General features: G+C 41.9%; 2 protein-coding genes across 11 annotated transcripts in view; one reads left to right on the top strand and one right to left on the bottom strand.

Moving 5' to 3' along the window:
• Window positions 1–13,957, bottom strand: part of LOC141647247 (uncharacterized) — a 59,942-nt gene that overhangs the window by 18,355 nt on the left and 27,630 nt on the right. The gene's annotated exons all lie outside the window — the stretch shown is intronic.
• LOC141647246 (peptidyl-prolyl cis-trans isomerase CYP21-2-like) lies at window positions 929–5,797 on the top strand. 9 transcript variants are annotated; one of them, XR_012545695.1, is made up of 8 exons: window positions 929–1,126; window positions 1,604–1,843; window positions 3,462–3,507; window positions 4,076–4,258; window positions 4,461–4,597; window positions 4,731–4,806; window positions 5,255–5,355; window positions 5,469–5,797. XR_012545695.1 is itself a non-coding variant. In XM_074455365.1 (8 exons), exons 4-8 carry the CDS (start codon window positions 4,153–4,155, stop codon window positions 5,527–5,529), a joined length of 402 nt encoding a protein of 133 aa, XP_074311466.1. In that variant the 5' UTR covers window positions 929–1,126; window positions 1,604–1,843; window positions 3,364–3,507; window positions 4,076–4,152; the 3' UTR covers window positions 5,530–5,797. The 9 variants fall into 9 exon arrangements, 7 of the variants coding, with proteins under 7 accessions (XP_074311466.1, XP_074311467.1, XP_074311463.1 ...); XR_012545694.1 differs by having other exon boundaries at window positions 3,364–3,507; XM_074455365.1 differs by having other exon boundaries at window positions 3,364–3,507; window positions 4,461–4,536; window positions 5,487–5,797.

Below are 13,957 nucleotides of genomic sequence, written 5' to 3'. Positions count from 1 at the left end.
GCCGAGGCAGTTAGAATGTGTATCTCAACTGTGTTTAACGTTCCTAAGGCATGTTGATCGCTTTTGCGAGTATCAACTACGCTGGTAGTGACTGCCGTGGCGTCTGCTTTTTGATAGTGACTGCCGTATGTGGACAGCGGGCCGCCCACGGGGGCGCTTGGTGAGAAACGAGACAAGCGTTTGCATTTTGTATGGAGTCGCCACCAATTTTTATGGGAAATTGGAACCGTTCGAGTACCTCGTGTCATGTCAAGACACAAAGTAGTGACATGAACACTAAGCAATCGTTACCCTTAGCATTCTATGTCTAGAATGACTCTCGTGGATGCCAATGAACACGGGTGTTCACAGATATCTGGAGTAAGGGGTGAGGGTACGTATTAGGAAGCTCTTTTGATCGAACACCTAATCCCGCCCGCCTCGATAGCGGCCTCTACTAATGATTAGGGAAGTTATTCGTACTTGATATATCGTCGGCTATATGCATGCAATGCAACATCCATAGATTAATCCTAACATGTGAGAATTAACTAAGTCGGTGAACACGAAATTAGCATACAATCACTACTACAATTTTAGGCTACGAGAACGCCCCTTCAAGAACGGTTGATAGCGGAACTGGTCTCTTTTTAATTTTTAGTTTGGGCGGGCATATAGGGTTCCAATAGAGAACGGTTTCTTGTTCAAACCGTTCTCGTAGATTAACAAAGAGAACGGTTAGGTTTGACCAACCGTCCTAAAAGATCAAATAGAACGGTTAATATAGAAAACCGTTCTCTTTGAAAAAACAATGAGCACGGTTTGTATCACCACCGTTCTCTTCTAAATATCCCTAGAAAACTATTCATTCATATGACTTGCCGTCTACCATTCTACGGAGCAGTGGCGGATCTGCGGGGGAAAGTGAGGGCACGTGCCTCACGTGAGAAGAAGAAAAAAAAAAAACTAAAAATCTTGAAAATTGAAAAAAGAAGGAAGGCGCCATAGAAGTATAGAACCACATAAACCTAAACACTCTACACAAAACAAAACCAAAGATCCCAAAATCCAACCACCCCACCGCCGGCCACCTCCTCACCTCCGGCCTTCCACCTGCCATAGTGCCGCCCTGGATAATGGGTATTGGGTAAGTAATTTTTTCTCCAAATTCAATTCTTAAGCATTTGATTGATTAATTTGTTAATTGTTCTTATTGGTTTGTTAATCTATTTAAATATAACTAAAAATTTGATCGCTTTCAACATGGATTAGTGTAGAATAACTGTTGTAAGAATCATAATTATACTTCGGATCCATAGAATGGTCAGGATCGGAAGGTATAATCGGATAATCGGTTAACTTAAGGAGTAGATAATATAAACCAGGAGGATGAGACTGTTGGGATTTCCTGGATTGTTTGGAACCTGAATTTGTGAGGGGTAAACATGTGAAAAATATGATCAAAGTGTCTGACTTTTTCTTTGTTGTGTTATGCTAATTAAATTGTTTTGAATAGTTCTTCAATTGCTATTATGTACTCCGTAGTTACTAAGAAATGAAGAAAGGATTGTACTCTTAGATGCAATGGATATCTTATAAATATATAACCCAGTAAAATTCACAGTCTCGCAGAGAGCCCGAACAGAACCCAATGTTTACCACATTAGAGCGAAGGCAGATGGCTCAAAGCTTAGGCTAGATTGCCAAGCTCATCAGCTCATGTATCAATATGAGTAGAAAGACGAATAAAATAAGTCAGCATATCAATCATCATCTTAGACTCATTTAAGGATGGATTCAAGACATTGTTCATCCTCTATTAACATGGCATGGATACATATGGCGGTGGAGCATTGAGCTAAAGGTATATCATTCTAGTTTCTTGGCAATTTCTCGAATGATTTTTAGGTCAGGCCTTAGTAAACCTTGTCCTGGGGTGCAGCAAATGTGATTTATTTCAAGTTTTGTTTTGCTTGAATTTGCTTAATTTTGATTGTGTGAGTTAATTAATTGGTCATAAGAGGTGAGCTAATTGATTGGTAATAAGTTCTAATTGAAAAGCTGAAGTTTTCATTATGTGAGACGAGTTGATTTTAGCTCGTATGAGTCTATGAAACAACATTATTGTACAAGCCAGTGTGTAATGAATGATGCTGTCAGTTTTGTGAAAATGGGTGATTATAAGCAATAAAAGAAATTGTAGCATTAGACCACTCTTTATGTTCCATATGAATTGCAGCAAGGTTGGGAATGAAATACGTCTATTTTTTGAGCCATTTGGATGATTATATTTATGTATGAACGATGTTAGAATTTTAATGTATAAATGTTGTCCGCATTTTTTTTGGGGGGTGTGCCAATGTATAAATGTTGTCCGCATTTTTTTTTTGGGGGTGTGCCACCCCTTTACTCAAATCCTGCATCCGCCCCTGCTACGGAGTATTTCTTTCAAACACAACAATCATAGCTTTCATCACTACGCCCTAATCACCAACGCTTTGCTCACCATCGCGCTTTAATAACCCACCATCGCTGAGCCTTCTCCTTAGTCGCCATCTGTCCATCGCAACCTCCATCATCTTTTCCGCCTTAGCACGGTGTGGTTTCCCTATACTTGTGTCATCCCTTGTTGTCCCCGGTTACCCTTGGTTGTCGCTGGTCGCTCGTACTCCGGCCACCACCTCACGTTGCTTCTGGTTGTGCACACCTTAGTAGTGGCGGATCGTTCTTGCCGCTGGTTCTGTTGGTAAGACCATATTTCTTTAACTCTTAAATATGATAATTAAACAGTGGAGCTCATATTGTGACGGTACCTTTGGGCGTGTCCTCAATGTTGGCGGTTTCAGTTCCACATCTCTCCCGCCAAACATCATGCCACCAGGGTTTCCACACTTCAATTTCAACCCCTCTTTCATGTTTTCTCTTCAATTTTACTTTATATTAATATGCTCAAATATTAATATATATAATTTACGTTTTTATTTCGAGCCGAATCCTGGATAATGATGGTAAAATCTCTGTTTGGCCTTGATATAAGAGCTTAATCAATTTTTATTTTGTCGATTTGGTTTTGAAATCCTGCATTGAGAAGCATGAAATTTGACTTGGTAGTTTACTTGTGTTATGAAGAAGTCTTATATAGCTTTGGTTTTTTTTAGTTGATAGTAGTATATATTGATTCTGTGGCATTTACTGTTAATGTACTTTTATAGTGATTGAGCTCTGGATGTTGAACTTCTTGAATTTGTCACATGTAGTGGCTGAGATGCAGATGATCAGGACCCCCAATTTATTTGGCTTGCTGAGTTTTTTGCCTTGCCTGCAACGATTAATTGTTAGCTTAAACCAATACTACTTGGGACTCAATTTATTTTATTAGTGCAGATGCTGGGGAAGTAAATAAGATGAGTATTACTCCTTAGAAAACAAGTAAAGACCAAGAGAAGACCTGTATTTAATCACTAATGCTATTTGCAACGCAGTTAACACTCTTATAACCAAGTACTGCCATAGTAATCTTAGCTAAAGGTTCGTTCCTCTTACTCTATATTATTGAATTTTAACCGGAGTAGAGCCAGGATTCTGAATATGTGATTTATTTGATATCTGAAGTTGGCAGTGAACTATAGAATGTATGTGACCAGTTCGAAGTTGCTTCTTCTTATTTTAGAGTATTTGCTTTGTAGTTTGAATTTGCTACTGACTTTAGCCTTTATGTTTAATTATTGCATAAAATTTCCGAGCATTGTGCACTGGCAAGTTTGCAATCTCGTCCTCTGATTTATACTGTTGTTTTCATTTCCAAACTTTTAAATAGCGGTGGATAGAATGGTCTTAAGCTTATACACTAGATGGCTAGAGAAAATATGTTGGCTGTTTTTAGGCTGCTATCGTGTTTCTATTACTGAAATGCTGCGCTATTTAAATAAATGAGGACGGCGTAAGCATTTTTGTTGGTCTTTCGTGTAATACTGTTTCACCGACTCACTGTTCATTAAAAGGGTGGGGGGTTCTGCTGCTCTCTGTCATGGCCAATGAGTTATCACCCTATTTGTGAAAAAATGAGTTTTGAACATTGGTTTGTTGCTTATTTCAGGAGAGAAAGGTATTGGCAAATCTGGGAAACTGCTGCACTACAAGGGAAGCAAATTCCACAGGATTATTCCAAGCTTCATGCTTCAGGGAGGTGATTTCACTCTCGGGGATGGAAGAGGTGGAGAATCAATCTACGGAGAGAAGTTTCCCGATGATATCTTCAAGCTGAAACATACTGGACCCGGTACTTAACTACTTTTGTTGTCTTATTAGTGATTATTATGTGAAAGGTTGTTGTGTGTTTAGAATCAAGACATGAGAGTTATGTTGGTGAAATAATACCTAACTAGAAGGGTTATAACAACTTGTTGAATTGAAAAATGTTCGTTGAAGATTATAGTTTTTTGGGCAACGGATATTTATCCTTGTCTTCTTTCAATGTGTAGGCCTTCTCTCTATGGCTAATGTAGGTCCCGACACCAATGGGTCTCAATTCTTCATTACAACTGTAACAACCAGCTCGTGAGTGAACTATGCATTTAACAATGGAATTTTGTACTGCTAAGAGCTAGTGAATGATCTGGTATAGTTGAGGGCTTTCTATTTATTTATTCCTGGCTAATTATGTGAAAATATTCTCATTGTTCGCTTTTTTATATTGAAGTGTTTTGAATTATGTGTGAAGTGATTACATATTTTAGTTAAATAAAATATAGGGCGCTCGAGAAAAGAAATGCTATCGATCCACTTGCCAGGTTCGAGGAGAAACCACTTACTTGGAAATTAATTGAGGTATTATATATTCTCAATTGTTCAGACTAGCTATTATCTCTGTTAGTATCCTAGCATTCGTCCTATGAAGCATATGGACACTAACCAAATATTGAATTCTCTTTTCCTGCACGTTCCCACGAAATACTCTATTGTTTCTGTCTTGGCATGACAAATAGTGTAAAACCGTAGCAACAAGGTAGTGGTTACACCAGTTATATTTCTAGTGTTTCTTTTTTGCATTTCTTATGAGATGACCAGTGAACCTCCCTCCAAAGCAAGGAAGTAGATATAATATTTTTGTCATAGGGAACGAAATACTCTATTGTTTCTGTCTTGGCATGACAAATATTTTTGTCCTATAATATATAATAAGCTGCCCATAAGCTGAATTTACCACCCTTAATAATTGTTTTTGTCATAGGGAGTAGATATAATATGTATATCTCATCATAGGTTTCTATTTTAGTGTCCTCGGCAGCCCGTGTTGGGAGCGTATTATGCGGATATTATGTTTGCCGATATATGTTCGAGATTATCAAAGGAAGATATATTAATATTCTCCCAAATGTATGTTTTTTTTCTTTATTTGAATCATTTGCATCACTTTTTTTTTGCATTTCCATCTTAGGTAATTATTTTACTTTTCACATCATATATACTATATTAACTATATTTTTTAGGTGTCGTGTGTATAATAGTTCGTGTTTAACGCCCCAAAGACATACATCGTTAGCAAATTGACGAGGTGTGGAATATTTGGGCTGAATTCGCACTCCAATTTAAGCCTGAAAGCAATGATGGATGAAGATGATGATTATAATTTTTGGAAGATGCATATGGATGCGGCTAAGCGATGAGGATATAAGAATTTTAATTTATGTTTAGCAGAAGGTAGCGTATCTTTGATATTTGTAGCCTCTTAAAAATATGATAAGACTTTGTATATTTGCTCAAGGATTTTTCCTTATGGATTCAAATTAACTTTGAAAGTTATTTGTTGCGTAAAACTTGCTGAAGTTTCTGAATTGTAACAGGTTTAATTTTTATGAGCTATACGGTTGAATCGTGTAGGAGTTACGATAAAATTAGAAATATTAAAAAAAAAATGTAAGAATCAAAGGGAACGGTTGTATCATCCCCCGTTCTCTTTGAAAAGATTCAACAATGGCGCCAAACACCTCTGTCAAAGAGAACGCCTTAACAAAGAGCCCGGTCCCCTTTTACACCCGTGCTGTTTGAAATATCAATGAGAGCGGTTCCCATTAGCAACCGTGCTATTTGAAATAACAACGAGCACGGGTTGACCATTTACCAACCGTTCTCATATGTCAAAGAGAACGCTTGGCCACATGCCGGTTGAAAGATGCATTTAGAACGGTGCTTGACCGTTCTCCTTAATGGTTATTGTAGTAGTGAATTGGGTCGAAGTAGGATTTAATGTTGATTCACATGTGAAAGCATACAAACAACAAAAGAAATACAATAATGAAAATTACAATAATGGAAATTACAATAATTACATGGGAATAGGCGATTTATGTCGAAAATACCTTTAAAACGGATAATTTGGAAAAAAGGAATAAAGGAAACAAAAAGAATTAACGAACAGGAATTAGTGATATTACGGATATTAGTTAGTAAATACGTAAACTAATTAATCTATGCCAAGGCAGAAAAGGAGTTCGAGGACGAACCCATCTCGAACAAAGCAAGAGATCGCGCCCTCTGGAAGAGGCGCGGCGATTCTTCGCGTCATTCCCAAGGGTGAGTTCTGGCTGTGAAGCCGGAACTGCAAATCGTTAATGTCGATTGGTAAATTTAAGGATTGATTATATTATTTACTCGGATGGAAGTGATTAATAGGTTAATTACATGTGAATGACGGTCATAAAGCAATAAACATGAATGAGACGGATGTGAACGAATTAATTACATGAGACAATGAAAATATTAATGAGTCCTCTATTGAAATAAGTCAATTAGGCTAAATATGACGGACATACAACGAATATGTGACGAACATGCGACTAAACAGATTAAACTATATCAATGACAAATTCCAGAAACTCAATATGAACAAATTGAATCTCTAAAATCCGGGTTCGAATTTAATGACGAAAACCCGTAAATATGGATTATTTAGGATTTAAGTCGGATTTATGACGATTAAACATGCTAATGAATGATGAATTTTATGATGCAATATACATGTGAATTACATACTATTACGACGAAGAATTAACGGACGAACAAATAACAAATAAAAAGAAGCGAATTACAGAGGACGAGGAAGAAGAAAAGAAGCAGGAACTGCGGCAGCCTCACGAAGAGGCGCAGCAGGAACTGCGCTCCTTCGAAGAGGCGCGGCGATTCTTTGCGTCTTTTCTCGACGTCTGTCTACTGGAAATCCGCAAAAACAGAGTTTTAAAGCACGGTTTTAGAAATCGGTTTTAATGGTGTTTTCGACATAAACCTTACAATGGTGATACGATAAATAAAATACAATAAATAAATAAGGATTATACACCCTCAGACTTACATGTTGACGAAACGAGATGAACTAAGATATCGACTAGTGAATGCTCGACGCGAATGCAAAGAGAGTGCCCTCGTAAGAGGAAAACGATTGATTAATTAAAGTTGATTGAGTGTAGTTGGTCAAATTGGTCGGTCATGCAACGGAGAGGCTGGTACCCGGAAAGATCCGAGCTTACGTGGTCGGAAGTCCAAGCACGTAGGCGCCAATTAGTAAGAACGAAGTCTAGAATGAAAAGGGAGAAGAGAAGGGCGGACACTCGCGTGAGAAATATGAGGAGCGAAGGCTCCTATTTATACTAATCACACGACGTAATAGGGTTTCGGAGACTCTTTGGAAGTGAATCTCGGAAAGATATGAAAAAGATACGTAAAGCATGCAAAGAAGGGCCTGGGAAAAGGCGCAGCAGCCACTGCGTCTCTTGGAAGAGGCGCAGCACCTGCTGCGTCTATTCCCAGGAGGTTTCCTCCTGTTGAAGAAAGATTTCCGCGTTTGAGTTATGGTAGGACGGAAATAATTCGATTATCTTATGAATATTACGGGATATTATTTGCCAAAAGATAAAATTTGTGAAATATGGAATAGAAATATCCGGAACATTCCAGAACATTCCGACTCGGAATTTAACAGTTATCAGAAAATGAAGACGGTTTTTGACCCGGACTCCGAATGTACTCTAATTACTGCCAAAATGACCGTATCGGGACGTAGATGACAACTAAGAGGTCGACATTAATATTTGAGCAATCACCTGACGATAATCTTACGAACTGTCACAAATCGTTCCGCGTATCAAACATGCGGCCCAATCATCACCGGGTGGTTTGCGGGAGGTGCGAAATGAGGTATCTCTGAGCCCCCACTTTGACCGAGGCTTGGACAAGGCGAAAGTCAAAGTATAGCCATCAGTCAATCGAAGATTACAACCTGACGACTATGGCGACGCGAGGCGGCTCAAAGGGTCTGAACCAAGGACCTGTCGTCGGGAACATTTTAGAGTCTGTCGACTATCGGGGAGGGTCGTTTAAAGTCCATTAGACTACGTAAGGAAGCTCGCCAGCCATAAGGAGAAACCATACCTGAGATACCCCTGGGTGAAACGGGACTGAAGACGCTTCGGCAAAACCCTTTGGTCTGAAGATAACTTGATGTGTGAAGGCATTAGGGGTCACAAGGAACCTGAAGGAACTTCTTTCTCGAGATGCCTACGGAGAATGACACCCTTGTCGAACTCCGTGAAGAATAAATATCGAAAGCAGCAGGACGTTGGTAGAAACTGCTGGGGAATCCGCTTGCGTCGGTCTCAAGCGAACTCTTGCAAAACTTGAGGTTGAATCTGCTTGCGTTGGTCTCAAGCGAACTCTTGTTGGGGAATATATTGACGATTAGGAACATCTTGATCGTCGTGGACGAAATCTTGAGTGAGCGATACTGCAAAATACCGCTGCGCTGGATAAATATTTTGACGACTAGGAACATCTTGATCGTCATGGGCGAAATCTTGAATGAGCAATACTGCAAAATATTGCTGTGCTGGGGACAGATAAATAACGATATGCAACAGCCCGCTGCTGGCTGGTGAAATGCGGGCCGGAACGAAAGAAAATCGTCGAATGGGCCAAAAGAGTAAAATAGCATCGAGGAAGAGGCGCACCAAAGATGGGCCCACAAATAACGAATTTACAACGAATTTTTGAAAATCCGTATGGAGGGAACACAAAGGAAGAGGCGCAGCAAGAGCTGCGTCTCTTGGAAGAGGCGCAGCGCCTGCTGCGTCTTTTCCCCAATTTGGCTTTTCTGCGTAAAAACGCGAAATCAGAAGGGATTGTGTTTCATTATTTCGAAACACAATTCTTGCCATTTCTCTCTCAAATCTTCACCATTTCCGTCAAGGTTTGATTCAAAAGCTTGCTTTAAACATGACTAATCGAGGTATGTGTCTTAATCTTGCATTAATCTTCTTCATTTGTCGAATTTTGAGCCGCGAAAATTAGGGTTTTCGACCCTTTTGATCGAAAATTTGGGGCTTTTCCCCCAAATGGATTTGCCATGCCAAATTGATGCTAGAAATGGATATTAGGTAATGTTAGGAACATAACCATGTATTTACTTCGAATTTTCATCAAGTTTTGAGCCTTTGAATGAATTTTGAGACGGTTTCACAGCTAGACCGTAATTTGCTTCGAAAATAGCCCTAGGATTGCCCATTTGCGATGAAATTTGATATTTGGGATCCTTGGATGATGGGTAAACTTCCTACCATCTCGGAATTTTGGTTTGTGACAACTTTTTCAGGACACTTTTTTAGGGCATAATCGCCGTTATAACGAAATGCTGCCGAATTTTCGACTCGAACCTAGAACTAGGCTTTGAACTGGACTTGACTTGACCCAATTTATCACATGAGTGATTGGGTTGGCGGGAACGTGGCCAAGGATGGCACGAGAGGAGTAGTTCCCGAGCTTTGAAGGCTCGAAAATCCCTTAACAAAGGCTCGTCGTCATGTGACGCGGCCTGAATTTACTTTAATGTTGCAGGTGATGAGGCCTCTACTTCTGGGAGGACTCCCATGGAGATAGACGCCAGTACTGTTGAGGAGGCTTTAGAGCAGGCCTTCACTGCTGCGGTGATGGCCACTGGAGACGAGGCTCACGAGGAGGAGGCCGTCGAGGAGGAGGAGGCCCCGAGACGGGCCAACGTCGGGCGAGAAGGTCGTCAGCTGAGAGGAGCTCCTGCGTGGGATGAGACTTGAGAGAGTAGGCACCTCGTGTGGGCTGCAGAGGGTCACCTGTCCTACAGGACGGTGAAGAGCTTGGTAAATAAGAATTCACTACTCATTATTCATCCTCTTTCGTTCTTTTTGTCCAAATTTCTTTCAAATTTCAGTCAAAACTAAAGATAGCTTTGTTTCAAATCATAATAGGAGGCCGGGAACATCAGGTCGTTCTCGGGTTACACGACAGCGATGGAGCACTACGAGCACCGGTGTCGGCGGAGGAGAGGGCCATGATCGAGCGTGGAGCGTTCGGTCCTCTGGTTCAGGTCTGGAGGGATATCGTGAAGAGGAAGTTGCGGGCTAACCTTAGCCTGTTCCGCGCTTTCTTGGATCGATTTTGGGATACGACTTCCACGTTTCACCTGCCTTTCGGTGAGGTGGGAGTCACTTTGGAGGATTACGGCATGATTTCTGGTCTGCCGTGCGGGACCGAGGAGATGGTGTGGCCGGAGACTGCTATGAGGGCGGATTCGGCCGAGGCGAGGAGATTGATCGGCTGGAACTTGTCGCCGAAGGCTGTTGCAGTGCCGGGTTTGGTACCCAATACTTATGTCCGAGACTACTTTGCGGGGAAGACCCCGGCGCTGGTGACGATTGATGGGAGGGAGACGACTCCTCCTCCCTGTACAACTGAGCAGAGGGCTCGTCTGTGGCTTTGGTGGTTCCTGTCTTCGATTTACCTCGGAGACAAGGGCGAGAGGCTATCGACGAAACTCCTTCCCTTTCTTTCTGACCTGAGTTCCCTAGAGCGCTGGGACTGGGTCACTGCTGGTTTTGCGGTCCTCATCCGCTTTATGAGGGCCATGGTTCGTCCGGAGTTGATGGAGAAGGGGACTTCTCCTGGCGCTGTCGGACCTGGACTACTGTTGGAGGTATGAACCTTCCTTTTTCATATTAATAGCAAATTCCTTTCTTTATTAAATCACGAAAGATCGTCATTGATTATTCTGCTTTACAGGCGTGGGTGTACTCTTACTTCCCGAGTCTCGCGCCCAAGAGGACGGAGCCGTTGGAGAGGGCCTATCCCGTGGTGAGGGATTGGGTCATGTGCCGGACGAAGAGCAAGCGTTCTTCTCACAACGTCTACCGGCGGGATGTGAACGCCCTTCAGCTGAGCAGCGTGAGTATCCCACTTACTCTTTTTATACTTTGCTTTTAATTGATCATAGGAATGATTTTTGACTTCGTATTGTCGCAGTGGGTGCCCAGACCTTGGGCGGAGTACGCTAGAGCGCCTCCTTTTGTCGCTGAGGTCCTTCGACCTAGGAGCCCGAGTCGGCTGCTGTTGTGGACGTCGATGGGTCCTGTGTGGTATCTGGGCGAGCGTTTGGCTCGTCAGTGCTCTCGGGACGCGTTGACGGTTCCCGTTGATCCTCCCAGGACGATGTTTAGGGAGCCTTCTGAGGCTGAGAGGGAGGCGGACTTGGCTGGTGCCAGTGGCGACGACCTTCTTCTCCCTGGCGAGGACTACTCGGCGTTCCTCTACGGGAGGTTGGCGTACTGGCCGGTAGTGGTGAGTATCTTTTACTTTTTTGCTTGATTTGACTTCGAGAATTGCGACGAAAGATCATCGATTAACGAGAGCTATTTGTCTTTGCAGGAGGTTGAGGCGGCGGGCATCGAGCCCCAGAGTACCCCGAGACCCTTGAGTACACTGACGCGACCGGGAGGACGACGATCTCCGAGTTGCGTGACTTTGACGTAGCTATGACGGATGCTGGCCTAGACGACTGGCAGCATCTGATTCGGAGGGTAAGCCTTTTGTTTATATAACTTTTGTGTAAGAACACATTTGATTGAACTTGTTCAATTTGCTGAGAATCTCTTTTGAAAATGCAGGTTGCGCCGTCCCGGTTCGTGGCACTATGGAGGGTGGCCAGCCGGCTGCGAGCTACTGCCATCGAGGCACTCGTCGGTGGTCGAGGTCGTCAGGTATGAACCTCATTTGATTTCTTTTGATTTTTTTTATTTCCGATTTTTGATCTTGCTTGAACTGATTGACATGAGCCAATTTCTTGTTTACAGGGTGACCGCGAGCTGGAGCGAGAGTTGGCCCAGTCCCGGGAGGAGACCGCTCGCTTGCTGAGGGAGCTCGAGTTTCGAGACGCCGAGAATGCCGTTCTTGCGGCCAGAGTTGCCGAGTTGGAGGGCGCCCAACAGTAGTTTCGTGTAGTTTTGTAGACTTGTACATTTTGAACATTTGATTTTGAAACATTTTTGGACTCTGTTTAGGGCGCAAGCCCCCAGTTGCTTGGACTTTTGGACTTTGTTCGGGGCGCAAGCCCCCAGTTTCCTTGTACATTTGTATATACGATGGCCTGAGTGCCTTTGCTGCTGGGTTGTGTTGCTTGTACCTGCAGGTTAGTTCTTGAACAGGTTTGGTAGACAACGGTTTATGCCGTCATGCTGCCGAAATTTACATGGAAATTACGCAAAACATATATTTTATATACAGGCCTTTAATCAGCGCTAAATGAGACTCAAACGAGCACAAGGAAATGACCGGACGGTAGGGAGGGTTACCCCCTAAAAAAAAAAAAAAAGAAAAAGAAAAAAGGAAATTTGTAAGTTAGAGATGTGGAAATGTTGAAAGTCGTTAAAAATGAAAACAAAAGAAAATTATTTCCTAAAAAAAGAAAATGAAATTTATTTCCTAAAAATAAATAAATGAAAATAATGATAAAAAAAAAGAATTAAGTGTGATGAAAATGGCGAAGGTGTCGATGTCGCCTCGAAATGCGTGCCCGCGAATTTAGGAAACTTGAAACATGGTAAACTGCTCGTATTTACCAAAATAAAATCCCGTAGGAATAGGAAATTATTCGTTATAGAATTAGGAAAGATCCAAACGCGGAAATCACAGAAAGTGAGCACTGGGAAGAGGCGCAAGATGAGTCGCGTCCTTTTTGAATAGGCGCAGCAGTCTTTGCGCCTATTCCTGCCTGGCCCTGTTCGGCGGATTTTTGGAAACAGCAATTAGTATAAATAGAAGCGTCGACGAAGCTTTAAATCATATAATTCTTCCGTCTCTTCCTCGTCTATTCACATAAAATTCTCAAAATAAATTTTCAAGAGAAAATTTGTCACCATGAATACTTTGGAGATCCGCTTGAAGGAATGGACCAACGAGTTTTCGAATATGGAGAAGCACGATATGGGTGCTTATAACCTTGGGTCTTTATTGAGTTTGAAACTCATTAAGATAGTAAAACCGTTCTTGGATGCTTGCCTTGACTATTGGGACCCGAATTATCATGTTTTCGCGTTCACGGGAGGCGATATTTGCCCATTTCCTGAAGAAATTGCTGCTATTGGTGGGTGGGACCCCGAACATTTACCTGCCATTCCTTCCACTTCACAAGGGTATAAGAGCAAATTCAGAGACCTGCTTGGACTGACTAGACTTGAGGTGGATCGCTTAGTTACCCCGAAAGGCGTGAGAATGTTGGACTTTGTAGACCGATTCATTAACAGGGTCGACCCTACTGTTTCCCATGTTGCCAGGAGGAGGGCATTTGGTTTTTGTTTGCTGCACGTGTATGTCTTCCAAGGACACGTTGATGAAGATTTGCGAGGTGATCCCCGTCTTTTGGGTCTTATTGAGCAAATGGAGCTGCGCAGGAGCCCAGCTTGTTTATGCTTAGGGGAGATTATCTTGGGTTTGGATAATAGGAAATCCAACCGCGATCTGCCGTTTTTGGGGAGTCCCATCATTTTGCAGGTAAAAGACATCATCTTTTTTTTTCTTTTCTTTCTTTTGGTTTTTTTTCCTTCTTCTTTTTCGTTTTTTTTTTTTTTTTTTTCGTTTTTTTTTTCTTCGTTTTTTTTTTGTCTTCTAATACCTGCTTTTGGTAGGT

The sequence above is a fragment of the Silene latifolia genome, chromosome 3 (assembly GCF_048544455.1).
Source record: "Silene latifolia isolate original U9 population chromosome 3, ASM4854445v1, whole genome shotgun sequence".
Taxonomy (NCBI): domain Eukaryota; kingdom Viridiplantae; phylum Streptophyta; class Magnoliopsida; order Caryophyllales; family Caryophyllaceae; genus Silene; species Silene latifolia.
Note: the sequence above shows the minus strand (reverse complement) of the source record. Positions and strands in the feature narration are given on the sequence as shown.

Bases quoted from the DNA above. Each gene is read 5' to 3' on its own strand.
- LOC141647246 (XM_074455363.1), top strand. From the start codon at position 4,153: ATGCTTCAGGGAGGTGATTTCACTCTCGGGGATGGAAGAGGTGGAGAA. The intron at 4,259-4,460 runs GTACTTAACTAC...TTCAATGTGTAG, and splicing joins GCTGAAACATACTGGACCCG to GCCTTCTCTCTATGGCTAAT. The intron at 5,356-5,468 runs GTATGTTTTTTT...TATATTTTTTAG, and splicing joins ATATTAATATTCTCCCAAAT to GTGTCGTGTGTATAATAGTT.